The 27,849-nt window shown below is 39.3% G+C and overlaps 2 protein-coding genes across 6 annotated transcripts in view; both read right to left on the reverse strand.

Annotated features, from left to right (window-relative positions):
- LOC309856017 (phosphatidylinositol-binding clathrin assembly protein-like) overlaps positions 1 to 4,064 on the reverse strand; it is a 34,475-nt gene extending 30,411 nt beyond the window's left edge. For all 5 annotated transcript variants that reach the window (XM_082716657.1, XM_082716656.1, XM_082716655.1 and 2 more), the window contains exons 1-3: positions 3,890 to 4,064; positions 2,034 to 2,176; positions 106 to 181 (exon numbers count right to left, since the gene is read on the reverse strand). In XM_082716657.1, coding sequence (XP_082572783.1) covers positions 106 to 181; positions 2,034 to 2,176; positions 3,890 to 3,968 — 298 coding nt within the window. In that variant the 5' untranslated portion in view covers positions 3,969 to 4,064. The remainder of the gene's footprint in view (positions 1 to 105; positions 182 to 2,033; positions 2,177 to 3,889) is intronic.
- A 4,902-nt stretch (positions 4,065 to 8,966) lies between these two features.
- BRCC3 (BRCA1/BRCA2-containing complex subunit 3) overlaps positions 8,967 to 27,849 on the reverse strand; it is a 55,836-nt gene continuing 36,953 nt past the window's right edge. The window contains exons 8-12 of the mRNA XM_082716691.1: positions 23,695 to 23,769; positions 15,403 to 15,534; positions 14,911 to 14,954; positions 11,646 to 11,812; positions 8,967 to 10,500 (exon numbers count right to left, since the gene is read on the reverse strand). Coding sequence (XP_082572817.1) covers positions 11,661 to 11,812; positions 14,911 to 14,954; positions 15,403 to 15,534; positions 23,695 to 23,769 — 403 coding nt within the window. The 3' untranslated portion in view covers positions 8,967 to 10,500; positions 11,646 to 11,660. The remainder of the gene's footprint in view (positions 10,501 to 11,645; positions 11,813 to 14,910; positions 14,955 to 15,402; positions 15,535 to 23,694; positions 23,770 to 27,849) is intronic.

The raw sequence follows: 27,849 nt of genomic DNA on the forward strand, positions 1-27,849 counted from the left end.
AGGCTTTAACCCACTGAGCCACCCAGGCGCCCCCAGGCATGGTTTTCAAAACAGAGCATTTCCCTCCTTGCCACATGTAGTATTTCCATTAAAGAATCATCTTACCTTCTATGACACTTTTATCCAGGAAGTTGTGTAAAGTAAACAAGGAGTTTCTAGATGCAAGATGTTGGATAAAACGCTGTCAAATGTGCCAAATTACAAAGTTAGCTTCTGTCCACAAATAGAGCTCTTTAATGAGTTTATCATTGTGAATGCATAGTTGACATAATTCTATCATATAGCTTCTATTTCCTGAGCATTGATTAATAATTAATAATATAAATCTTTACAGTGTATTTTCTTTATAGTTTCAGATCTATTTGTCCCAGTATTTTTAAATTTACATAAATATTATATCTAAATGCCATTCTGCAACTTACTTCCTCTATTAGCATTCTTTTTGAGATCTAGCCTTATCGGTATACATTATATAATACTTCATTATACATATGCACCTCGTTTTAGTGATCTGTTCTGTACTGATGGAAATTTATGTGATTTCTACTTTTTAGTTATTATAAATATGCTATGAGAAGTGGATTTGCTGGGTCACTGGGCTTGGCATTTTCAATTTTTCTAAACATGTCTCAATGTTCTCCTCTCCCCAGTCATAAATTCCATATCATCCGCAGGGTCTGTGAGTTCTCATTTCCTCAAGACCTTCCAACTCTTCATATTGTCACGCATTTTAAATTTTGTTTATCTGAGCACGTTGTCAGATGGTTTTCAGCCATTCTGGTTTCCTTTTCTGTGAATTCTCTGTTCATTTGTCTTGTGCACTATTCCACTATACTGCTTTTTTCATACTGATCACAAATCCTGAATATTCATCTTTTTTCTTTAATATTTCTGTTTGAAATATCTTATTCCAACTTTTATGGTGTCTTTCCTACTCAAATGTCATAAGCACGTTCTCCTACGTTTTCTTCGATTTTAAAACTTAGCTTTTTGCACTTACAGGTGTTTCATTTGTGTGGAATTTATTTTTGTATGTTGGAATAAGATGAAGATGTCATTCTATTTTTTCCAAAAGATGTTATTTCTCTCAAAAGGCTTTATTTTATTGTACCGTATTTAAAATCTAGTTAGTTAACATACAGTGCAACACTAGCTTCTGGAGTAGAATTCAGTGATCCAATACAACATACAACACCCATACTCACATACAACACCCAGAGCTCACCAGCAGTGCCCTTAGTTTCCATCCCCCATCTAGCCCATCCCTCCACCCACCTCCATCCATCAACCCTCAGTTAACCCTAACGTTAAAAGCCTCTTATGGGGGCGCCTGGGTGGCTCAGTGGGTTGGGCCTCTGCCTTCGGCTCGGGTCATGGTCTCAGGGTCCTAGGATCGAGCCCCCCATCGGGCTCTCTGCTCAGCGGGGAGCCTGCTTCCTCCTCTCTCTCTGCCTGCCTCTCTGCCTACTTGTGATCTCTCTGTCTATCTGTCAAATAAATAAATAAAATCATAAAAAAAAACCAGTCTCTTATGGTTTGTCCCCCCAACCTTTTTCTAAATCCTAATTTTTTAATGCAAAGCTTACTGAGACAAAATCTTAGAGTCGAATAAATAATTTGATGTTCAAGAACATTTCAGTTCTGTAAAATACAAAGAGTGTATGTGGGGACAGGTGGACAAGTATTGACGTAATCCACTCAGGCACCTGGTTTCTCCTGGTAAAGTAAAGCAATACACCTTTGAGGGTTTTCTCTCTCTGGTCAAAAGAGTCTAAGGAAGTGAGAGAGATGTCCACTCTAGTACCCACTTTCTTATCTAGTGGCTGAAACAGTGTACCTCCAATACTGATTGCCAAGATATACTCCTCAGTAAAAATGCAAAAATCAGCCTTTTCGTAGCTACTGCTGTTCTTTTCCCCCACTTGTGACAAAGTAACAGATAATAAACCTTGACATACCAAGAATATTTTGCAGTCGTGTACTGACCGTTCTCCGTACGGAGATGATTACCAGTCGAATATCTGCGCTCTCACCTCATTTCCGTGCACCATAAGGTGATGGACAGTAACCAGGGCTTTGAATACTACCACCCAGCTGCTGTTCCCGGTTTTTTCAGAAAGAACATCAGCCAAATGATCCACGCTCATGTTTGTTCCATTTATGTACTGAATGAGGTCTGAATGAGAGACAGTGGCAAGTATTAAGACACAAATGAGAAATAATTTTTCCAAACCAAAATTGGTAACTTTAACTTAAATACAGAGCAATCAAATGTCAGAAATGACGAAGGGAATAGTCCAAAACATTTTCTTCGTTACAGGTGTTACAATTTGTACTGATGTACGGGACCTGATAGTTAATGGCCCACTATGCTATTGTCCTGTATACTTGGTGGGGGTAGGGCCTGTGTTCATTTTGGACACCAGGTCTCCCTGAGACCCAGCACAATGGCTGGCATACAATGAGTTACGGTAAATAGTTGTTAAATGAATGACTAGGACTCAAGAAGGTAACATACGCAATGTCATACAGGTAGTTAAGTGGCAGGGCTGGTATTTGAAATCAGACTCTTTTGACCAAGATGTGGACCATTATGTCATCCTGCCTCCCTCAAGAAAAGTGTCATTACATGAAGGTTCAGTCAGGCATTTTCCGTGTAGTGTCACCCCATGTCTGGCCCTTTGCTTGCATCCTTTAAGCTTTTGTTGCTTCTTCTTTTAAAAAAAAAGTTTTTAAGTAAACTCTGCCCCCAACGTGGGGCTCAAACTCACCATCCCAAGATCAAGAGTCACATGCTCTACTGACTGAGCCAGCCAGGTGCCCCAATTGCTAACTTTCATAATTGCATTTTTTCCATTGTTGTAGACTTCATCCCCAGCACTTCTTAATCAGCATGTTCACATTCTGAGGAGGGTGCTTAGCAAATATGCTAGTGAAGGGTCACTAGGCTGACCTTAACCTAGATCCATTCACTTAAGTGTATATATACTACATGCCAGTGGCTCTGCCATGATTAAGATTATGAAGAATGAGCTTCTGTCATGTTTTTTCTCTAAGTCAGCTTCCTTCCTCTGTCTGGTTAGTTTCCTTTGTAAGTTTGTTGTTTCCACTTTTCCACTATTTCAGCCTTTGGACTGAACCATTGGTATATCAAGTGTCCCCTTTGGTTCCATACATTGTTCATGTAGCTAACTGTTGTTCAAGACCAAAAGGTCTTGGGAAGCCAATTTTGGTACATACTGAATCAGTGGAGAGCTTTTAAGCAAAATATCAAAATAAGGAGGTGATCATAAGAGTGACTTGGCTATAAAGCTTTCAAAAGCAGTGGGATTTATGTATACAGGCAAAATCACCTATTGTTTATAGAGTCAGTGCTTGATGTGAACTCAAACAGCAGGTGGCAGGGCTAGCCTGAGAGTCTGTTCTGTCTTTGAGCCACAGATAATTTCAAGACTCAAAATTCTGTCCCCTGAAAACATTCACAGGGGTGCTGTTGAATGTTGTCGGACATTCTAAAGCCTATTCGTTGACCTTAGGTTAAGACTGCTTCTGGGATGATCAGCTCTATAGACTTTTCCTTCCTTTACTTCGCAAGACTTGCTGAATGTAATGATTCGCAAGGGGTCTGGGCTTTGAAATTAGACTCTTCAGAAGGCTGGGTTGTTACTCCACCATTTCGTGTGTCCTAAATTCTCTGAATAGCTTGTAAATAGTTCCGAGGCTGGACTTAAAACGACCAGTGGTTCTCTTCCAGGCTCCCTCCCAAGATGACTAGGGGTGAGAATTCAATCTCCTGTCAATGCTGCTGTAGGAAAAAGAGGGTTGGGGGAGGGGTGCGGGAGAGGGGTGCAGGGTACTGGCACCAGAGGCGCCCAGGCCTCCTACTCACCCGCCAGGTGTTTCGCCTTGGGCTCCATAGGCTCATCGGTGGTCGCCCCGAGGGCAGCCTTGGACGCAGACGACCCCATGGGTGCGTCGCGGACTGCCAGCCACGAGGGGGATGGCCCTGGAGTCTGGTCCCTCCTCTTCCGGACCGGCGGACTGAGCCAGGGTGGCACCTCAGGTAACAGGTGGAGCCCCCGAGGTGACGGAAGAAAGGCCTGGCCCTGCAGCCTGACGCAGAGACGCAGCATTGTGAGGTGGAGTTTGAAGCTGCGAGGCCCCAGGGTGTTGGCCAGAGCATGGGGCGAGAGGGCCGTGGGCCACCAAGCGGGTCCGAAGACAGGATTGAGCGTGGGCCACGGCACCTCCAGAGGAGCGAGGCGGATCCTTCGCGGAGAAGATGCTCAATAACAAACTAGAAAAACCCATCGACCGAATATTATGACGAAGGGGGACATGTTGAAGACTCCAGGCAAAAGCTCTTCTGGTTTGGGGAAGCTCGAATATTATGGGGGCTGTTTCCTGCTTAAGGACTTGTCCTCCTCTCCTTCAGCCAGCAGCGGATATAGACCCATCGGGTTGTTCATGCTCTCCCTTGATTATCCTTTAATGCCCGTGGGGTCTGTAGTGATGTGCCCACTGTCCTTCCTGATGCTGCTGAGTCTTCTCTCTCCTTTTTCTGACTAGAGAGCTATCAGCGGTGATGATCTGCTCCAAGAAACCAACTTCTGGTTTTCTCTATATTCTGTTTCCTATTTCATTGACTTCTGCTCTTTACTATTTCCTTTCCTTCTACTTGCTTTTCATTTATTTTGCTCTTTATCTTCTGGTTTCCTACGGTAGGTTAGATATCTTATCTTCTCTTACAATGAAAGCATTTAGACTTAAGTACTGCTTTCCTGTCAAAGAACATATGCTTATGGTTTCAATCTTTTAAACTTTGTTGAGATTTATTTTATGACCTTTATCAAGGTCAACATCTGTGTACCCTTGAAAAGATGCATATTTTTCTACTATTAGGTGCAATGTCCCAATTAAATGTGTAGTATAGTTCCTAATATTGTATCACAAGTGACTGAAATGGTTCATTTTTATTTGTGGAGGCTTCTCCTCCCCGCACCATGCTTAAAATTCAAGAGTTTCTTCAGGTATCTCTTCAAGTTCAGTGATCTTCTGCAGCCTAATCTTCTGCTGATCCCGTCCAGGACAGGTTGCATTTCTAATATTCTATTTTTCATCCCTACCAATTCCATTTGGCTCTTTTTATATCTATCTTTTATTGCTCTTCTCATTATGTTCACATGTTCCTTTAAACCCTTGAGGATATTGATAACAGTTACATGGTTATTTTAAGATGTTTATCTGCTAATTCACCTTTGATAATAGCTGTTTCTGTTGACTTTTATCTTTTCTTGTACATGAGTCATATTTTTCTGCTTCTTCTGAATACTAGACACTGTTAATGCTACTTTGTTGTATTTTAATGTATCTGTTAAAGAATGTTGAAGTTTGTTTAGATAGGCACATATACTACCTTCTTTTTATGGCCAAATAATATTCCATTACATGGGTATACTATGATTTATCTACTTATTCTTTGATGGATATTAAACTATTGTGAATACTGCTTCCTTTACAAATATTTGTTCCAATATCTGTTTATATTTGTTTTGGGTATATACCTATGAATGGAATTGCATGGTTATATGGTAATTTCTCCACATCCTCATCAACATTTGTTTGAGTATGGCCATCCTACTGTGTGGAAGTGGCATCTCTTTGAGGTTTCATTTGCATTTCCCTGATGACTAATGATTTAGAGGACTTTTTTTTTTCATGTGTTTATTGACAATTTGTGTATCTACTTTGGAGAACGGTCTGTTCAGATCCTTTGCCTGCGGGGGTGGCTGGATTTGCATGGAAGAGTCCTCTCTTTTTTCATGTTTTATAAGCAACTTTATTGAGACACAATTTACAGACCATATATTGTTTTTATTATAGTCACAGAGCTGTGCAACCATCACCAGAGTTACCATCCGAATGTTTTCATCACCTCAAAAAGAAATTCTATCCCTTTTGGCTCTCATCCCTATATCCTTGCTCCCTCCAGCCTCTGGCAAGCACAAATCTTCTGTCTCTGTGGATTCTCTGTTGTGGACATTCCAGAAACATAGAATTAGAAAACATGTGTCCCTTTGTATCTGCCTCCTTTTATATAGCATAATGTTTTCAAGGTTCATCTGTGTTATAGCAAGTGCCAGTAATTCATTCTTTCTTATGACAACAGTATCCGTTGTACAGGTTAGGGTTAGGGTGAGGGTTATCCATTACAGTTTATAGGTATTTGGGTTGCTCCCACCGTTTGGTTGTTTTGACTAGTTCTGACATAAACATTCGTGTATAATGTGTTACCTTTTGGAGGAACCACTGTTGTCCATTTTACATTCACAGCTCCAATTTCTTCAACACTTGTCATTATCGTAGTTCTTCATCCTATCACTTGTGAAGTGGTATCTCATGGTGGTTTTGATTGCATATCCCTGATTATTAATGATGTCAAGCATCTTTTCATGTTGATCATTTGTTCATCTATGGAGAAATACCTATTTATATCCTTTGCCCATTAAAAATTCTTTTGTGAGTTGTCAAAGTACCTTACATATTCTGGATGCTAGACTCTTATTTATATGATTTGCAAATATTTTCTCATACTCTCTGCATTCTTTTTACTTTTTGAAGTCCAATTTATCTATTTTTTCCTTGTTGCTTCTGCTTTTAGTGTCATAACTAAGACTCCATTGCCAAAACCTAGGTCATGAAAATTTGCTGCTGTTTTTTTCTAAGGTTTTTATAGTTTTAGCTCTTATATGTGGGGTTTTGATACATTTGGGGTTGATATTTGAATATGGTGTGGGGTAGATATTCACCTTCATTCTGTTGCATGTGGATATGTAATTGTCCACACACCAGCTGTTAAGATTATTTCCCCCCCATTCAATAGTCATGGTTTCCTTACAGACATCTGACCACAGATGTGTGTGTCTAATTCTGGACACTCGGTTCTATTCCAGAGATCTGTATGTCTATCCTTGTGACAGTACCAAACTGTCTCGTATGAGTTTTGAAATAGGTGTGTGTTCCTCCTGCTTTGCTCTTCTTTTTCAAGATGGCTATTCACTTCAGCACATTGGCTTTTACCACGATCTCTACCTTTTGTACAAGTGCCCTTAGGCTTGAACTGTTCCTCATTCTGTTGCAAATGAAGTCAGTTCCTCTGGAAAGAGATCAGGAGTATCTGTTTCATGGACTGCTTCTCTCCCAGCAAAAACTCCAAACCAGGGCTCCAGAGCTGAAGATGGGGACAAGGCAAGCTTCTCTCTGTAAGATACCGCTGCTCTAGGAGTTAAATGGTCAGTTTGGTGGTTGTGGGGGGATGTTGCAGTAGCCTGAAATCCTTTCAGTTTGCCTCTTCAGGCATGGAACCACCACCTTTTTTTTTTTTTTTTCCATTAACGTATAATGTATTATTTGCCCCAGAGGTACAGGTCTGTGAATCATCAGTCTTACACACTTCACAGAACTCACTATAGCACATACCCTCCCCAATGTCCATAATCCAACCACCCTGTCCCTCCCCCTCACCCCCCAATAACCCTCAGTTTGTTTCCTGAGATTAAGAGTCTCTTATGGTTTGTCTCCCTCCCGATCCCATCTTGTTTCATTTTTTTTTCCTTCTCTACCCCCAAAATCCCTGCCCTACCTCTCAAATTGCTCATATCAGAGAGATCATATGATAATTGTCTCTCTCTGCCTGACTTATTTCACTCAGTATAATACCCTCTAGTTCCATCCACGTCATTGCAGATGGCAAGATTTCAGGGGGTTTTGATGGCTGCATTATATATATCTGTTGATGGCTCTTTCCATAGTTTGGCTATTGTGGACATGGCTGCTATAAACGCTGGGGTGCACATGCCCCTTTGGATCACGACATGTGTATCTTTAGGGTAAATACCCGGTAGTGCGATTGCTGGGTCATGGGGTAGCTCTGTTTTCAACTTTTTGAGGAACCTCCATGCTGTTTTCCAAAGGGAGCCACTGCCTCTTGAAATGGGTGAGATCAGGTACCCAGTACTCTCAGGTTAGAAAATAATTTCTAAGCGCCATAACTCTATCAATGCAAACAGTTCAGAAGGTGATGGAGAGAGATGTTGAAGATGTCTATTTGATTTCATATTTGTGCAAACGTTTGTTCAATTCACTGAGGTAAGAAACACTGGTAGGAAATATTCCCTAATATGGTTTAGATTGAAAACCAGGAGTTCAGATTCAGACATATTAAGAGAGCCAGTGGAAATGTGCAGAAGGCAGGTGGAAATTTAGATGTAGAGTTCACAGAGAGGTCTGGATGGAGGCAGATTTGCCTGTCAGATCCATTCATAGGTAAGCAACAATGGAGAAGCCTCTGAATGAATTTGAGAAGGAACAGCTAAAGAAGAGAAAAACCAGGAAATAGCAGAAGCCAAGAGAGGCAGATTTCAAAGAAGAGTGGCCAATTGTGTCCAGACTGAGAGGTATACGAGGGCATGAAAATCATCTATTGACATTCACTATGTCCTGGAGGTCATTGGTGACATTGGCAGGAGTGGTTTGAACGGAGTGACATGGACAGAGGTCAGAACACAATGACTTGAATGAATAGTAAATGATAAAATGGAGAGAGAAGGCAAGGGTATATATTGTTCCCATCAGAGTCTTGGCTGTGATTGAAAAAAGAGAATCTACTGACCGGAAGGGGATACAGGGTTGCATAAAAGTAAGCCCGATTGGTGCAGGCAGGAAAGTAATGATATGTCTTCTTTTCATCACTGTTCCTTGTGATGCTGAACACTTTTAAGGACTGAACACTGAGCTAAAAGGAACCTTGGTGGTGATCCACTCTAGCCTGATAAATGAGAAAAATGAAGCCCCAGAAAAGGAAAGGGACATGTGCTCAATGTTGGCCTATAAAAACCTTCAAATCATTTTATTCCCCTTGGGTTTTCATCACTCTTACTTCATAAATTAAGTACCATTTCTCCTAGTTCCTTATTTAATATGTCTAACTTTTTATTTTGTAGTAATTATAGATTTACAGGAAGTTGCAAAAATAGTACAGTTGAGTCCCATGTATCCTTTACCCAGCCCCCCCCCCCAGTGGCAAGATCTTACATTACTATTGTGCAACTTCAAAACCGACATTGACAATGGCACAATACTGCTAACTTGACCACAGACCTTACTCAGTTTCACGAGATTTCACATGCATTAATTTGGGGGTGTGTGTAGGTCTATGTAGTTTTAGCACAGATAATGTATTCAACACCATAATCAAGATAGAACTGTTCCATCAGCACAAAGGAACATCCTGTATTATCCCTTTGTAGTCATACATATCTTATTCCCCCTCCAGTCCCTATCCCCAGCAATCATTAATCCAGCCTTCATTTCTATAATTTTGTCATCTCAAGAATGCAATCAGATAGTATGTGACCTTTCGAGACTGGCCCTTTCATTCATCATAATACCCTTAAGGTGTATCCAAGTTGTTTCTCTTCATTGCCAAGTAGTATTTCATGGTATAGATGTTTGGTTTAATTACTCATTCAATTGCAGGATATTTGGGTTAGTTCCAGTTTTTAGCTCTTACAAATAAGCTGCTAAGCACATTTGTGTACAAATTTTTGTTCCATCATAGCTTCTCATTTTTCTGGGATAAATGTCCAGGAGTGCAAATGCTGGGTTGTATGATACTTGAATGTTTAACTTTATTAGAAATTCCCAAAGTCTTTTATAGAGTGGCTGTACCATTTATCATTCCAGTTTGTATGCTCAACAGCATCTAGTATTTTCACTATCTTTTTTTCTTTACCATTCTGTTACGTATGTAATCATAATTCATTGTGGTTTTAATTCGCATTCCCTGATGACTACTGAAGTTCAACATCTTTTCATGTGCTTACTTCCCATCCATATATCCTCTTTAGTGAAATATCTATTCATGTCTTTTGCTCATTTTCAATTGGATGGCTTTTTTATTGTTGACTTTGTTTCGTCTAGATTAATCAGACATATGGTTTGCAAATAATTTCTCTTCATGATTTCCTCCTCTTAATTTATTTACAGAGCAAAAGTTTTTCATTTTGACGATGTCTAGTATATTGTTTTCCTTTTAGGACTGTGCTTTTATAGTGAGGGTCAAGGGCTTGTTGCCTAGCCCAAGATCCTGATGATTTTTCTATGATTTTTTTCCTAAAAGTTTTATAGTTTTACATCTTACATATAAGTCCATGATATATTTTGAGTTAATTTCTGTCTAAGGTATGCAGTTTAGGAAGTTCATTTTTTTTTTTTTTACTATGGGTATCAATTACTCCAGCATAATTTGTTGAAAATACTGTCTATCATTACTCCACTGAAACGCTTTTACACCTCTGTCCAAATCAGTTGAGCATAAACCACACTGTCTTGATTACTGTTGCTTTGTAGTAAGTCTTGAAGTCAGGTGATGTGAGTCCTCCAACATCTTCAAAATCAATTTAGCTTAATTAATTTTATACCTGGATATTTTCATTTTTCCTATAGGGAAAGAAAAGAGCAGAGAAGAACCGTGGCTGTGGGAAATTAAGGACAATACAGCATTTACACTCCATATGCCCTACAGTAGTGGTTTTTAAACTTCAGTGTGCCTTAGAATCAGCTAGGGAGTTCAGAAAGATTTCTAGGTTCCACCCCCAGGGATAAAGTTTGACCTGCAAGTACTTCTCACACAGCTGGACTACACATTGAAATGTGAAAAAACAATAATCTAGGGAAAGAAAAGGAAGAAAAAACAAAAACAAAACCCAACCTTTGTCACTATTTTTGGGATTGTTTTCTTTCTTCCCGCCTCCTCCAATGCCCACTTTAATTTCCAGTATGCAATAGGCTTGACTCTTTTCTAAAGACGCACTTACCTTCTGTGGTTATACATGGAAAGAATAATGCAACAGAACTTGTTAAAATATGAATTTTGTTACATCCTAGGTCCTTAATGTATCTGGAGAAACAGATTTATATTATAATCGAAGTCCCCAGGTAAACAGGATCTGTCAAATAGGAATTTGCTTCAGAGTCAAATGTGCTGGAACTCAGCTACTCAGTTAGAAAGGGTACTTACTCATGGAAATTCAACCTTTGACAGGTATCTTAGACACCTAATATTTTAGAGATCAAGATGGAAGACCTAAGACATATGCCCCTCAGTGAGGGCTTCCGAGGACAGGCGGGGTGCTTGTGAGCCCCTCCCATGAACACTAGTGCACTCATTTACTCGTCCAACAGAAGCCTCGTAACTAAAAAACTGAAGCACGGAACACTCTTTAGCTTACACTATGGAGTGTCTAAAATGGAAAATAAAGACTTCAAAGTTAAACAAAAGAAAAGTAACTATTTAAAATATGCTCCCAGGACATTTGGCAAGATATCCTTGCCAATACACCCCCATGGCCTTTTAAAAAAAAAAAAAAAAACCTTACTATTCTACCTAAAGCAGCTTCATGTGCACTTTGTAGGCCAGTCACGGGTAAAAGGGTTCACTGAGTCCTAATAAAACTTTCCGGAAGACAGCTTGTGTTTGCTGCACTATTGAAATTCTCCCAGTGGAGATCAAGAGAGCTGTGTGCCCACACATGAACCTTCGGACCACACTCACTATGCAAATTGAAGAAACCAAGTCTGTTTACCCCATCGTCCTCCAACTACTCTAGAGAAGAAAGCTCTTGCATCAGCTCCTCCTTCTCTTGCTGCAACTCCTGCAGGTGCTGCTGGTTCTGCTCCAGCCTGTCCTCCAGCCACTGCAGGAGAGGCCCGCTGACCGCTGACATTTGGCTGCACAGATTCTTGGTAAACACTTCAACAGGAAAAACACGGTTGAGAGGACACTCCCCCACCCGTGCCCCCCCCCCCCACCTGTGAGCACACAGAGAAGGTCTAGCAGATGATTTCGTATCTCTGGCCAGGGGAAAGACAGAAGAGCTGAGCGAATAAGACACCCGTTTTGAGGCCATCCCGAATACCTCTAGAACCAAAAGTCAGAGAGAAGCATAAAGATAACCAGGTCTTTACTCCCTTGTGCATAAGGGCTAAGAACTATAGGATTTTTTTCCCCAGCCCTTAGGCCTTCACACAGTGTAAATGACAAATGATGATAAGCAAGAACCCTGCTTTCTGCAACTTAGCTTTCCACAAGTCCACTAGAAAAATTGCTCAAATGCTTCATGTATTTAAGAAATAAATAAATTAACTTAATGTGCCTGAAAGCATCTGCTTCTCCCTCTCCCTCTGCCCCTCCACCCTGCTCATGCTCTCCCTCAAATAAATAAATAAAATCTTTTTAAAAAGTGACTTATTGAAAATGACCACTGTAATACTGTGGGGTATATCTTCCAGAATCTATATATATGACATTTGTGTGTATGTGTGTGCATTTGTATGTATACTTTTGAATAAAAACCGTATGATTTTGGATGTTACTTTTTACCACATAACAAGGACATCTTTCTGCCTCAGTAAAGATCTGGCTTTCCTTCCTAAGGGCTGCATGATATTCATCAGAATGGATGTACCAATTTAAAGATTTCTTTCTTTTAGAGAGACAGAGAGAAAGAGAAAGAGTGCATGTGAGCAGGGCAGGGGGGGACGGGGAGGGAGAAGGAGACAGAGCCCCACGCAGACTCCACACTGAGCATGGAGCACGATGAGGGATCCATTCACAGCCCTGAGATCGAGACCTGAGCTGAAACCGTCAGATGCTTAACCCACTGCATCACCCAGGCGCCCATGGAGGTACCAGTTTAATGAGTGATGGACACTTCGGCAGCATCCATTTTCTTTGCTAATATAAAGACTGTGGCTCATACCCCTTAAGACTTATTTTTGCATACTTGTCCTACGAATTTCTAAAGGATACATTTCTAGAGGTGGAACTGCTAGATTCAAGTATATGTATATCTTAAAACTGATAAGCCAGTATGTTCCAGATTGGACCAAATTCTACCTCCAGGAACAGTATATGAGAGCATTCACTTCACTGCACATCCTCACCTACTTTTCCCTCTCAATTTAATCTTCGCCAGAAGGTGAAAAATTGCCATCTAAATCCATACTTCTTCTAAAAACATTTATGAAGAATTTCATTTTTCTATAAAAGTCTTTCATTCTTTATTTTTTTTAAAGATTTTATTTATTTGAGAGAGAGACACACACAGCGAGAGAGGGAACACTAGCAGGGGGAGTGGGAGAGGGACAAGCAGGCTTCCTACTGAGCAGGGAGCCCAATGCGGGGCTCGATCCCAGGATCCTGGGATCATGACCTGAGCCGAAGGCAGACACTTCACAACTGAGTTACCCAGATGCCCTTTAAGTCTTTTCATTCTTACTTAGTCAGCTTTTTCTGAGTTCAGTTTATACTTAGGTCAGGTCTTCCCAGAGTTTGAAAAATACCCTCTTATATTTTCCTCCTTATTTTTTTTAACTTTTAAAATGAGCTCTAAGGGGTGGGGCGTTTCCGTGGCTCAGGCAGTTAAGTCTCTGTCTTCAGCTGAGGTCATGATCTCAGGCTCCTGGGATTAAGCCCCACTTTGGGCTCCCTGTTCAGTGGGGAGTCTGGCTCTCCCTCTGCCTCTAGCCCTACACTCCGTTCATGCGCTCTGTCTTTCGCTTTCTCAAATAAATAAATAAAATCTTTTAAAAAATAAAATGAGCTATAAAGGTATAATTTATAGACAATAAAATGACCCCGTTTGAAGTGTACAGTTCATTGAGTTTGTGGTAACGATCTCTAGTGAAGAAACAGATCCTTCCCATTAGCGCAGAGGCCCCTTTCCTGTTCCCTTTGCAGTCACCTCTGGCCCAGCAGCTGCTGACCTTCCTGCTGTCACCACAGATTACTTACGCCTATTCTTGAATGTCATATAAATGGAACAATAAACTATTGTTTATGTATGTAGCATTTATTGCTTTGAAGTACTATCTTTCTTAAATATAAATTCTTATACACAAATGGGCCCATTTGTGGGTTCTATTCAGTTCTACTGATTTATTTGTTCATTTTTTAGTTATTATCATCCTGTTCAAGTTACTGTGGCTTTAGACCATGACTACATGTAATACACTAACCCTAACCAGCTTCTACTTTTTTGTCATATTATACTTCCAGATAGAAATGATGGGAGAGACATACCATCTTTTAATTTTGTCTCAAAGTAATGGCCTATAATGAAAGCCTCTATTTCTTCCTCACTGGTGACTTTGCCAGACACTGGGAAAGCCTACACAAAATGGCCTGGGAATCAGGGTTATTCAAAGAGAATGTATGGCATAGTAGGTGCATATGCTGGAGTAAAGTGATTTCATACGTATACTGTATTGAGTTTTCTGCTCCTTGGCCTTATATAGGAATTCTTTCTGTGTTTACTGACATGAAAAGATTCTTCCTTCATACCCTCCCTCTCATCTGTCTGTCTATCCATCTCTTTTAATTCCCACCATAATAGGCTGGTAGTGGTGTACTGGAACCAACTTAGATCAGCTCAGGAAAGCCGATCTACTACTGAAATTTCAGAAGTCTGTGAGCTGGTTGACGCCATACTAGTTGTTTGAAATCAGCCATGGTAGGAGTATTATACATTGGAAAATGGCAAACACAAAAAATCAGGCAGGGCCCTTCCTCCTCCCTGAGAACTGGGTATTAAACATGTACCTGCATAGCCCCTGAGAAAAAGTTCATTCTGCTGTTTCTTCCAGCCTTACTCTAGGTAGCATACACAGTAAAGGGTTTGCAGGGTTCGAGAGAAAAGCTGGGAGTGGGATTAATGAATAGCAAAGTTCTCGGAAAGGGAAATTCAAGGAGAACTTGAACCTATTACTTCAAGCACTTCAACTAGTTCTGTTTCTGTCAGCTGAGTATTTCAGAAACCACTGCCCACAAGCTAGAAAAAGAAATTTTACCTGAGCCATTATGGATCTTGGTTACTGAGTCCAGATGTGTCAGGCTAAAGGGATAAAACAGTTTAGGTTAGCAGCAGAGCCGCAGCGAAGGGAAAACAAATGACCTTTGTGAATTGGATTGGAGGAATATACATAATTTAAATTCCATTAGAGTGAAATGTTTTATGATTTGGAGGATATAATTTTATTCAGAACTTCAAGATAATTCAAAGAGATCACTTGAAATCACTGTCTCACTTCATACAGTACTTCTTGGGCAAGACCCAGTGCTTGGCAGTAGGGCTACTGAGGTGCAATTGTCTGTTTTTTTCCTAACAACCAAAAGTATCATTGCCCTTGAAGGATCCAAAGTGCAGCAGGAGAGAAATGAATGTTACACAAAATACGAACACACTGTCTCAGAGAGGTGAGAGGAAAGGGGCCTCCGGAAGACGAAAAGAGGGACCAGCCCCTGAGGAGTCAGGATGAGAGAGGAGGGAGGGAGGACTCTACCTGTGGATCCTCCTGTATGCATCCTGCTCCTCTTGGCATAGGATCTTGGGCAGCTCGACTGCTGACTCCAGGCACACTTTCCCGATGGTTACGTGAGGTACAATATGGATGGGGATTTCAATCCTCTCATACCTGCGAGACAGTCAACTCAGGTCAGTTTCATGTTTGTCTGTTTCTAGCTTTATTTTGGTTTAATTGATGAAAAGGAATGATATATATTTAAGGCATACAAATTGATGTTTTGATATCGATATTTTACGTAAAAGGAGCACCACGCTCAAGCCAATTAACGTATCCGTTACCTCACAAGTTGCCTTTCTTTGTGTGTCGTAAGAATACTTGAGATCTACCTTGTTGGAACATTTCAAGTATATAACACTGTTCTGTTAACTGTAGTCACCATGCTGAGCAGTAGATCTCCAGAATTCATTCATCCTGAAACTTTGTACCCTTTGACCAACACTTCCTCATTTTCCCTTCCAACACTCCTGCCATGGCAACCACCATTCTACTCTCTGCTTCAATGAGTTTGCTATTTTTATTTATTTCAATTCATCCATTGACAGACCTTTAGGTTGTTTCTGTATCTTGACTATCGTGAATAACTCTGCAAAGAACATTAGAGTACAGATATCATTTTTGAGATCCATATTTCATTTCTTTGGATATATACCAAGAATGGGTTAGTTTTTAATGCCAAGTTGTCATAATCAGAAGTTTTCTATAAACTTAATAGAAATTTTGGGATACAATATACTTGAAGATTAGACATCCCTGTCATTCATTTAGTAGCTCAACTTAAAACTTGACTGAAGTCAAAATGAACTCACCTGGGGAGTAAATTAGAAGCCCATTTGCAGAGTCAATATTCCCCACTCTCCTAGAAAATGTAAGTCCACTTTCAAAAACGTATCGGAGGCCTTGGGAGTTCAGGGTCCTTATGCTCATTCCCCCAGATAAGGGGAATAGCTAATTAATGCTGTCTTTGGTTGATTAGTTTCCATGAGGGGTGAACACATTCATCACAAAGCCTGGGGAAGAGTAACTGCAGACTTTTCCGTGAGTCCATCAGATTCATAATGTATATGGGATTACTCATATAAATGCTCACTCGTTCTAACTCAGGGTTCACCAGTGGCCTGCAGTTCCCATTCTCTCCCCTGAAGGGAAATAGGTGAGAAATTCACAAATACTGGGGCAGCTGGGTGGCTCAGTTAAGTGTCATTTTTTCTTTCTCCACACACTCCAATCTATTCAACTCAAATGCTCCTTAACTTTTGGTGACAAAATATTCCTTAGAGTTGCAGAAGCCTATTAACTTTTCCTTAGAAAAAAATAATAAGCTCAGATACATGAGTTTCTCTCTAACAATAAAAGAAAGCTGATAAAGTGCTTTCTGGCTCAATATGAAACCTCAAGGAGACATTTAGTAAAATGAGCAGTGTTTGGCATTCATATAGAATTACTGGGCATAGAAAGAAGCTGGAAAAATGTGACCAATACATAAGAAAAAATAAGTTGACCAAAATAGAGCTAGAAGTATCAAATATGAAAGAATTAGCAGACAAGCTTCTTAAAATAACCATTTATCATTATAAATATTCTGTGTGTTCAGAAAGCTAGAGGAAAGACTGAACATGCATAGGATTAACAGAAAATTAAACATTACAGAAAGAAAGATTAGTGAACTTGAAGATACAGCAATAGAAACTATATAAAATAAATCACAGATAGAAAAAAAAGACCAGGGGCGCCTGGGTGGCTCAGTGGGTTAAAGCCTCTGCCTTCGGCTCAGGTCATGATCTCAGTGTCCTAGGATCAAGCCCAGCATCGGGCTCTCTGCTCAGCAGGAAGCCTGCTTCCCCCTCTCTCTCTGCCTGCCTCTCTGCCTACTTGTGATCTCTCTCTCTGTCACATAAAATAAATAAAATCTTAAAAAAAAAAGACCAAAAAAACCAGTGAACAGAGCATTGGTGAACCATGAGACAATGTTAAGTGGCCAAATATGTGTATAATTAAAATATCCAAAGAAAATGAAAGAGTGGAACAGAAAAAAATACTTGTAGAAATAATAGCTGAGATTTTTGTAAATTTGATGACAAATGTAAATCCACATGTCTAAGCTCAGGGAAACCCAAGGACAGAATGAAACTGAAAACAATTACACCAATGGCACATTATAATCAAAGAGCTTAAAACTAGTGAAAAAGAGAATATCTTGAGAATTCAGAAAAAAAGTCATATTAAGTAAACAGAAGCAAAGGTAAAGATGATAGCTAGTTTTTCATTAGATGGTAGAGAAATACCTTTATAATTCTAAAAGACAAAAATGGCCACTCTAGAGTACTTTACCTATTAAAAATATTTTTTATTTATTTATTTTTTTTTAATTTTTTTTTAAAGATTTTATTTATTTATTTGACAGAGAGAAATCACAAGTAGATGGAGAGTCAGGCAGAGAGAGAGGGAAGCAGGCTCCCCACCGAGCAGAGAGCCCGATATGGGACTCAATCCCAGGACCCTGAGATCATGACCCGAGCCGAAGGCAGCGGCTTAACCCACTGAGCCACCCAGGCGCCCCTAAAAATATTTTTTAAAGATGGAATTTAAGGGGCGCCTGGGTGGCTCAGTGGGTTAAGCCGCTGCCTTCGGCTCGGGTCATGATCTCAGGGTCCTGGGATCGAGCCCCGCGTTGGGCTCTCTGCTCAGCGGGGAGCCTGCTTCCCTCTCTCTCTCTGCCTGCCTCTCTGCCTACTTGTGATCTCTGTCTGTCAAATAAATAAATAAAATCTTTAAAAAAAAAAGATGGAATTTAAGACTTCTTTCAGACATATGAAAGTCAAATGACTATTTCACCAGAAGACTTACACTACCAGAAACATGAAAGGACATTCTTCAAGAAAGAAAATGATAACAGATGGAAACAAAGAAATGAAGAGCACTAGAAATGGTAACCCACTGATGGGCGATGTTTACAAACAACATACCTGACAAAAGGTTAGTATCCAAAATATAGAAAGAACTTAAAAAATTCAACACCCAAAACATGACTCATCCAATTCAAAAATGGGCAGGAGACATGAACAGACAGTTTTCCAAAGGAGACATGCAGATAGCCAACAGACACATGAAAAGATGCTCAACATCACTGATCCTCAGGGAGATGCAAATCCAAGCTACAAAATCAGCTCACATCTGCCAGAATTGCTAAAATAAAAAATACAAGAAACAACAGCTGCTGGTAAGGACAGTGGAGGAAAAGGAATCCTCTTGCACCACTGGGGGGAATGCACACTGGTGCAGCCGCTGTGGAAAACAGTATGGAGGCTCCTCAGAAACTTAAACACAGAAGTTATCCTACAATCCCCCATTTGCACTACTAAGTATTTACCTAACGAATACAAACGTACTAATTCAAAGGGAATCATGTACCCCGATGTTTACAGCAACATTATCAACAATAACCAGAGTATGGAAACAGCCTGAGTATCCACTGGCAGGTGAATGATGAAGACGTGGTCTATGTACACGATGGAACACTACTCGGCCATCAAAAGAATGAAATCCTGCCGTCTGCCATGACGTGGACGGAGCTGGAGGGTGTAACGCTAAGTGGGATCAGTCAGTCAGAGAGAGACAAATGCCATGTGATTTCACTTGTGTGGAACTTAAAAAACAAAACAAATGAGATTATTCGGGTGAGATAGGGATGAGGATGAAGGAGGGCAAGTGGGGGGATGGGTTATACAGGTGATGGGGATTAAGAAGTACACTTGTGATGAGCACTAGGTGTTGTATGGAAGTGCTGAATGACTCTACTGTACACCAGAATCTAATGTTAACTAATTGGAGTGAAAATGAAAACTTAAACTTAAAAAAATAAAATACAGAGAAAGTATCTCAGTACAAATACCCCCCCCAAAAAAAGAAGAAATAAAGAAAAAATGAAATAGTGGGCTTCCTCGCCTTTCATCCTGGTCTTGCTGTGATTGCAACACCCACCTTCTTACTGTTCCCATGTTCCTGATGTATTTTTGCCCATCCCTTTATTTTTAGGCTTTTTGAAATTTTGTGTTTTCTTTGAGTCTTGCATAGAGCCTAGAGTTGGGTTTGCCTTTGATATCTAATTTTAAAATAACTTCCTATAATAGATAAATTCATCTAATTAAAACATAAACAAGTCCTGCCGATGTTATGTACAACATGATGACTACAGTTAACAATACTGTATTAGATATTTGACAGTTACTAAGAGAGTAAATCTTAAAAGTTCTCATCACACACATACACACAAAAGCAATTTGTAACTATGCAAGACGATGGATGTTGACTAAATTTGTGCCAAGTATTCTGCAATATATACATGTATCAAATCATTATGCTCAACACCTAAAACTTATGCAATGTTGTATGTAATTATATCTCAGTAAAACTGAGGAATAAATACATACATAATATATACATAAACCTATGGGTCACTGAAGAAGTCAAAAGGAAAATTACAAATTATTTTGAACTGAATAAAAATGAAAAACAGCAAGATTTGTGAGATACAACTAATGGATTACTTGGAAATTTACATAAATTTCTATAAAAACAGAAAATAGATATCAAATGAATGAACTCAGCATCTATATACCGTAAAACAAATATAAGAAAAAAACAGAAAAAAGAACAAGTGAAGCTCAAAGTAAGCAAAGAGAAGGAAGTAACATATATCAGAGGTGACAAACAGAACAGTGCACAGATCAACAGAGAAAACCAATGAAACCAAAGTGATTTTTTTGAGATAGCCAATAAAATGGTTCCATTTCTAACCAGACTTATCACAAAAGAAAAACAAATTACCAATATAGTAACAAGAGAGATGACATTACAATGATTTTATAGATAATAAATAATAAAAGATATTCTAACTTTATGCCAATAAATTCAACTATTCAGGTAAAATGAATAAGTCCCTTGAAAGATACAAATTACCAAAGCTCACTCAAGAAGAAATATATAGGGGTGCCTGGGTGGCTCAGTGGGTTAAGCCGCTGCCTTCGGCTCAGGTCATGATCTCAGAGTCCTGGGATCAAGCCCCGCATCGGGCTCTCTGCTCAGCGGGGAGCCTGCTTCCTCCTCTCTCTCTGCTTGCCTCTCTGCCTGCTTGTGATCTCTGTCAAATAAATAAGTAAAATCTTAAAAAAAAAAAAAAGAAGAAGAAGAAGAAATATATAACCTGAATAGCCCTGAATCTATTAAATAAATCAAACTGGTAGTTAAAAACTTCCCACAGTGAGGATTCCAGGCCCAGAAGGCTATACTGGTGAATTCTACCAAATACTTAAGGAAGAAAGGCTATTAGTTCTACAAAAACTCTCCCGTTAAATTGAAAAGGGGACAAAACCATCAAACTTGTTTTCTGAAGCCAGCAATTCTGATACCAAAGCTAGAGAAAGACTTTACAAGAAAACTACATACTAATATCCCTCAAGTAGATAGATGTAAAAATTCTGAACAAAATTTTAGCAAATCAAGTCTTGCAGTACCTAAAATGGATAATTCATCCTGACTGATGGGGTTTATTCCAGGAGTGCAAAGTTGGTTTAGCAATAAAAATTCAATGTAATTCATCAATATTAACAGACTAAAACAGAAAAGCACTATAGGAGCATCTCAGTAGATACAAATAAGCATTTCATAAAATGCAACATTTATTACTGATGAAAAAAGAATGCTCAGCAAACTAGGGATAGTTAACCTTCAGGTAACATCATACTTTAAAAGACTGAATAATTTCCTCTAAGGTCAGAAAGAAAGGTACCATGGCTGCTCCCAACAGTTGAATTCAGCAGTTTACTGGAGAGAGTGCATTAAGGTAAGAAAAATAAACAGAAGGCATCCAGACTGGAAAGAAAGAAGTAAAACTGCTTTTATTCACAGATGACAACCTATGTGGGTAATCCAACGGACTCTTCAAAAAACTGAATTTAGAAAGGTAGGATGTAAACTCAATATATAATAATTATTTGTATTTTTATGCAGTGGCAATGAACAATAGGAAATTGAGATTAAAATGAAAGAATTTACAATAGGATAAAAATATGAAATGTGTAGGGATGAATCTGAAAAAAGATATGCAAGACTTGTATGCAGAAATGTACAAACCATTAATGAGAAATTAAAGACCTAAATAAATGGAGAGATGCAAATGTTCATGGATTGGAACACTCAATATTATTAAGATGTCAATTCTCCCCAAAATGATCCACATTCAATGTAATCCCAATTAAAAATCTCAGCAGTCTGTTTTGGAAAAGTCTGGAATTTCTTAAAAAGCTAAATATACACGTACCATATAATTCAACCAGTCTGCTCCTAGGTATTGCCCCAAGGGAAGAGAGAGCACATATCCATACAAACACTTTGTAATAAACCAAAACTGCAAGTAACTCAAATGTCTATCAACAGGCAAATGAATACACAAATTGGGGTAATACTTAAATGATTTAATACTTTTCTGGAATAAAAGGTGTAAACTATTGATACCTGTTATAACATACATGAATCTCAAAATAATTCTGGTGCATGAAATGAGACAGACAAAAAGCTTACAGTCTATGACTCTACATATGTGTCTATTTTTTTCTCTAAAAAAATGCAGACTACTCTATAGCGACTGTAGATTGGGGCTTTCAGTTGCAGGAGGGACAGGGAGCACTAAGGGAAGAATTACAGAGGGTTAGGATAACCCTAACAACAAGTTCCTAACCCAAATTTGGGGGGTGAGGGATATTTTCATTATCTAGGAATGTACATGTCAAAACTTGCCAAACTGTCTACTTTAAACGTGTGTAGTTTATTGTATGCAACTGTACCTCAATAAAGCTGTTAAAAACTAAATGGAACTGGGCCTCTTGGAGAAATCCAGGAAAGAACAAGATGAAAGTGGAACATCTTCTTGTGCCACAAAATCAAGCAATACTCAAAGAATAAGGAAAATGCGTCAAAAGAACATGGGAGGGGCTTCCACTGGTTGCTTCTGAAACAATGTGTGCCTCAAAATACCTAATGATAGATGAAAAAAAAGTACATTTGTCAGTTGGCAGTCTACTCCCATGAAGGGCCTTCCTTGTCCATTTGTCTATTTATTCATTTATTTATTAACATATATGTGTATATCTGGATTCTTATTTTATTCAATGAGTTCTAGTCCATTATTATCATGAGGTATTTTGAGGCACACTATTCTTTTGTTACTTCTTTGTTCCCCTGACTAAACTGGGGGCTCTTGAATACCAGAGAATGATGGTAATTCTGCCGTGTCGCTCCAGCCTCTGGCAGAGTCTGGCTCAGGGCAAGGGCTGTTGATGAACATACATCAGCTCAACCAGGACCGCAGACAAGTTCCCCAAGCGCAGAAGGGAACTTCGTGTCCTTTTTATTTTCATCTGTAGCACTGACGAGTTGGATGGGTGGTTTTTCTGGGGATCCTCTCAACTCCAGAATATATAACCCCACATGGGGCTCCCTGTTCCGCGGGGAGGCCTGCTTCTCCCTCTCTCACTCCCCCTGCTTGTGTTCCCTCTCTCGCTGTGTCTCTCTCTTTCTGTCAAGTAAATACATAAAATCTTAAAAAGAAACACTATTTATAGGTATAAGGAAAAAATGATAATGGAAATATGATAAAATGTTGACATCTGAGGAATCTGGGTACACAGGAATCCTTTGTACTACCCTTGTAACTTTTCTGTAAATTTGAAATTATTTTAAAACAATGTTAAAAAACACCAAGACTAATAACTAAAAGAATCAAAACAGTACACACAAGTTCTAAAACAGAAAAAAAAAACCCAGAAAATTCAATGTAACAAGTGGCAGGAAAAGTAAAAAGAATTAAACAGAAAGCAAACAGGAGGCAAACGGACAATTGCAGTAATGATACTAAAATGAACGTATTACACTCACCTATTAAGACAGATGTTCTGTTTGTTTAAAACCAAATAACTCAAGATCTTGCTATATTCTATTTAAAAGAGACATACCTGAAACAAAATAACTGAGGAAGGTTGACCGTGAAGGAAAGGGCACATGCAACAGGCAGTGGCGGACACGCGTGTCCAGTCGCACTGTCCTCCTTGGGAACACAACGGCGATCTTTGGCCAAGCCAAAGCTACCTAACAGGCCTCCCTGCTTAGGTGTGGCTACTTCACTATGTTCTGCCAGTGAGACGGAAATGGAACTGTTTTCTGGGATTTCTGACGTCATTTATTAGAAATTGGCTGAGCGGCTTTTTGCCCTCCTACCTTTCCTCTTCCTTCTGGCCCTCAATGGAGATGTGCTGGCTGGAACTCCAGAAGTCTCGTGGACCATGAGGGGACCTTAGAATGAAAACCATATACCAAGATGGTGAAGCAGAAGATAGGAGCCTGGGTCCCTGATGACATCACAGAGCCCTGGAGCCCCTATCTCCAGACTTCAACCCAAGAAAGAAATAAGCTTTCTTGTTTAAACTGTTATTTATTATTTAATTTTTTCCCTAATATACGTAGTTCAACCTAAACCTGACAGGAACAATCGAAGTCTCTAGAAATATTTTAAGGCATACATAAATAAACATGTAAATGGGCAAAGAAAGCTATTTCATATTTTATGAAAGCTATTTCATATTTTATTTTAAGGCATACATAAACGTGTAAACGGGCAAAGAAAGCTATTTCATATTTTATGAAGGAAAACACAACAGGATAATATAATAGTTATGAACCTTTATCAACTCTTTATGCAACACCAATGCAGCTTCAAAATAGATAGCCTAAAACACAGAAGCGGATGGTTTCCATACGTCTCTCTCAGATATGTATAACCAAAAGCACACACTGTGAGGAAGGATATAAGGACCACTGTAACACAACTTAACAAGCTTATGCTAACAAGGAGATAAGGGACTTGTACCCAAGAGACAATATACATATTTTTTGTTGCATATAAAAAAGTCACGAAAATTGACCATGTTTTAAATCAGAGAGGTCAGTGAACTTTTTGAGAAAAGTCCAGACAATAAACGTTTTACTGTGTAAAACATTTTTGTTTTACTTTGTTTTTTTAAAAACAGCATTTTGTTTTACTGTGTAAAACATTACTGTGTAGAACAGCTGTGTGGGTCACAGGGCCTCTGTCAGAACCACTCAGCTGGTAAACAAAGGTCAGATGCTCCAAAACAGGCACCAGGCCCTTGTAGCCTACAGGATGTAGTCTGTGGACCCCTTTTCTAGGTAGCAAAGGAAATATCCAAAAATTTCTGTAAAGCCGGTATCACCTAGGCCACATGGTTACCATAATGTATTAAAAATTATGGGGCACATGGGTGGCTCAGTCTGATTTCCACTCAGGTCATGATCTCAGATTGTGAGCTCGAGGCCTGCAGTGCACTCTGTGCTGGGCATGGGGCCTGCCTAAGGCTCGCTCTCTCCTTCTCCCACTCCCTCTGCCCCTCCCCACCCCACACTCTCACTCTCTCTAAAAAAATTAAAGAACTTTAAAAAATTAATGTAACAAAAATAAATAAATAAATATAATCCACCCCCTCCCAGATCTATCAACCTGGAAATTTTTAAATGCATTTCTAAATAACCATTCTATTGAAGAGAAAATAAAAACTGAAAACATAAATCAGAAGTAAAAAAAAAAAAAGTCACTGGAACCTATGGAATGAAGCAAAAGCGAGAAGGAAAATTTATAGCATTCAAAGAGAACAAGGGAGACATAAAGTAAACTTAATTTTCATCTCAAGAATTCATCTTTCTAAAGATTTTATTCATTTACCAGAGAGAGAGCGCACGCGCGTGCGCACAAGCAGAGGGAATGGCAGGCAGAGGGAAGAGAAGCAGGCTCTGTGCTAAGCAAGGAGCCTGACACAGGCGCTAGATCCCAGGACCTGAGCTGAAGGCAGAGGCTTAACGGAGAGTCACCCAGGAGACCCTCATCTCAAGAATCTAGAATGAAGACAACAGTGAGAACAGCACAGCAACAATAAAACGTATAGAAAACAGAAGGAAGAAATTAATAAAGAAAAAAGCAGAATTTTTTAAAGGATAGAAAACTGAATTGATCTAGAGAACTTAAAGCTGGTCCTTTAAAAAAAAAACAAACAACAAAATAGGTAAGCCTCTGGCAACAGAATCAAGAAAAAAGAGAAAACACAAGTAAACAGCATTAGCAATGGAAAAGGGAACATACTTAAAGAAACAGATCACACAGTCATCCACTCAAGAAATATTTACTGAATGGCTACCATGTGGCGGGCCCTGCTCTAGGTGCTAATCAACAAGACACAGGACATCCCTACAGTCATGGAGACAAAAATCTAAAGGGGGGAATGAGACTGTAAATAAGAAATGAACAACTAACTTATATTAGTGCTACAAAGAAAATGAAACACATTTTTTGAAAAAAAATTTTAAATGTTAAATACATATATCAAGTCCAAAGAACGGAAAACAGATGAAATGGATAATTTTCTAGGAAACTATAAATTACCATAGCTGAGAAATACTGCATGATTCCACTAATAGAAGCAGGGAATACAGTAGTGATTGCCAGGTATAAAAGGGGTTGCTATTCAATGGGCATAAAGCTTCAGTTATGCTACATGAATAAATTCTAAAGATCTGTTGTACAACACGGTGCCTAGAATGAACAGTAAGGTATAGTGCATTTCAAAATTTGTTACGAGGGCAGATCTCACGTTCTCTTCTTAATCCCCCTCCCCAAAATAAAATGAACCAAACAAGAAAAAACCCACAAAGGAAACAAGGAAACTTTGGAGGTACTGGCAATGTCTATTACCTTGATTGTGGGTATGGTATCACATCTATTTACATATGTCCAAACTCATCAAATTGTATACATTAAATATGTGTAGTTTCTTGTATATCGATTATGCCTTAATGAAGCTGTTTAAAAAATGAGCAAGCAAGAAAAAAATAGCACTGTGCAGCTAAAATAAGGTCTTGAAGATTAAGAAGGTTAAAAAAAAAAAAAACCCAGAACACTCAGTGGGTGCCATAATTTTCTTTGTTCATGGGCTTCCCCTCTATTTTATGTGTGATGACATTCTAGCTCTATATCTGATTTATGTGGAGGTTCTAGATCATTTGCTTCTAGTAATGATTTTGATGATCTTGTCAGTGCCTTTAGTTAAATAGATTTGGAACCTGACATTGTTTAAAAGATTTATTTATTTACTTATTTCAAAGAGAGAGAGACAAAGAGAGAATGAAAGTGAGCATGAATGGGAGGAGGGGCAGAGGCAGAGGGAGCGAGAGGTCCAGCAGACTCCGTGCTGAGTGCGGAGCCCGACTCAGGGCTCAATCCCACAGCCATGAGATCACAACCTGAGCCAAAGCCAAGAGTCAGATGGTTAACCGATTGTGCCACCCAAGCACCTCTGGGCCCTGACATTCTCTCCTTTTTTTTTTTTTAATATTTTATTTATTTATTTTTGTCAGAGAGAGAGAGTGCTGGTATGAGCAGGGGGAGGGGCAACAGGACTCCCCAGTGTGCAAGAAGCCCGATGCAGGGCTCCATCCCAGGACGCTGGGATCATGAGCTGAGCTGAAGGCAAACACTTAACCCACTGAGCCCCCCCAGCCATTCCTGGGCCCTGACATTCTTAAAAGGAGACACAGAGTAAGCATCTATCCAGGAGCATGGTCTTGAATGAGCCACTTTATTTCTGAAAGTCGCTCCTCGACCTCGTAACTGTCTCTCATGACAGAATCCAATTCTTCTTCTGTTTTCTTCCATTACACTAGCATTCTTTTATAGGGTTAGCACCATTTATTGAGAACGTAATGACAAACACATTCGGAAACACTGGTACCACTAACATTTCCAGTTAAAAAGCTTCCCCTCCAACAATGCACTCCTAAAGAGATTTTTCAGACCACTATCTTCACCATCCTACAAAAATAAATTTGTTCTTAGTACTTAAAAGGTTTCTATTAAATCACTCCAAAGTTCAGAGAAAATCGGTGCTTTGTACTTCAATTAATAGCTTTATTGAAGTATAACTGTTGGTGGGTTCAGAACACTTGGGAGTCACCCTTCTACCAAATTTCAAGTATAAAATACAGTATTATTAATTACAGTCACATTGCTGTATATTAGCTCTCCAGAATTTATTCCTATCTTGCATAACTGAAACTTTGTATCCTTTGACCAATACCTACCGATTTCACTCACCTCTCAGTCCCTGACAACCACCATTCTATGCTCTGTTTCTGTGAGTTTGTTTTAGGTTGCACATACAAGTGAAGTAATGCAGTATCTGTCTTTGTGTGTCAAGCTTGTTTCACTTAGCACAAGGTTAAGATTAGGTTCATCCATGATGTTACAAATGGCAAGATTTCTTTCTAAATTAAGGCTCAATAATACTCATTGTGCATGTATGACATACA

Source organism: Mustela nivalis (assembly GCF_964662115.1).
Source record: "Mustela nivalis genome assembly, chromosome: X".
NCBI classification, from domain to species: domain Eukaryota; kingdom Metazoa; phylum Chordata; class Mammalia; order Carnivora; family Mustelidae; genus Mustela; species Mustela nivalis.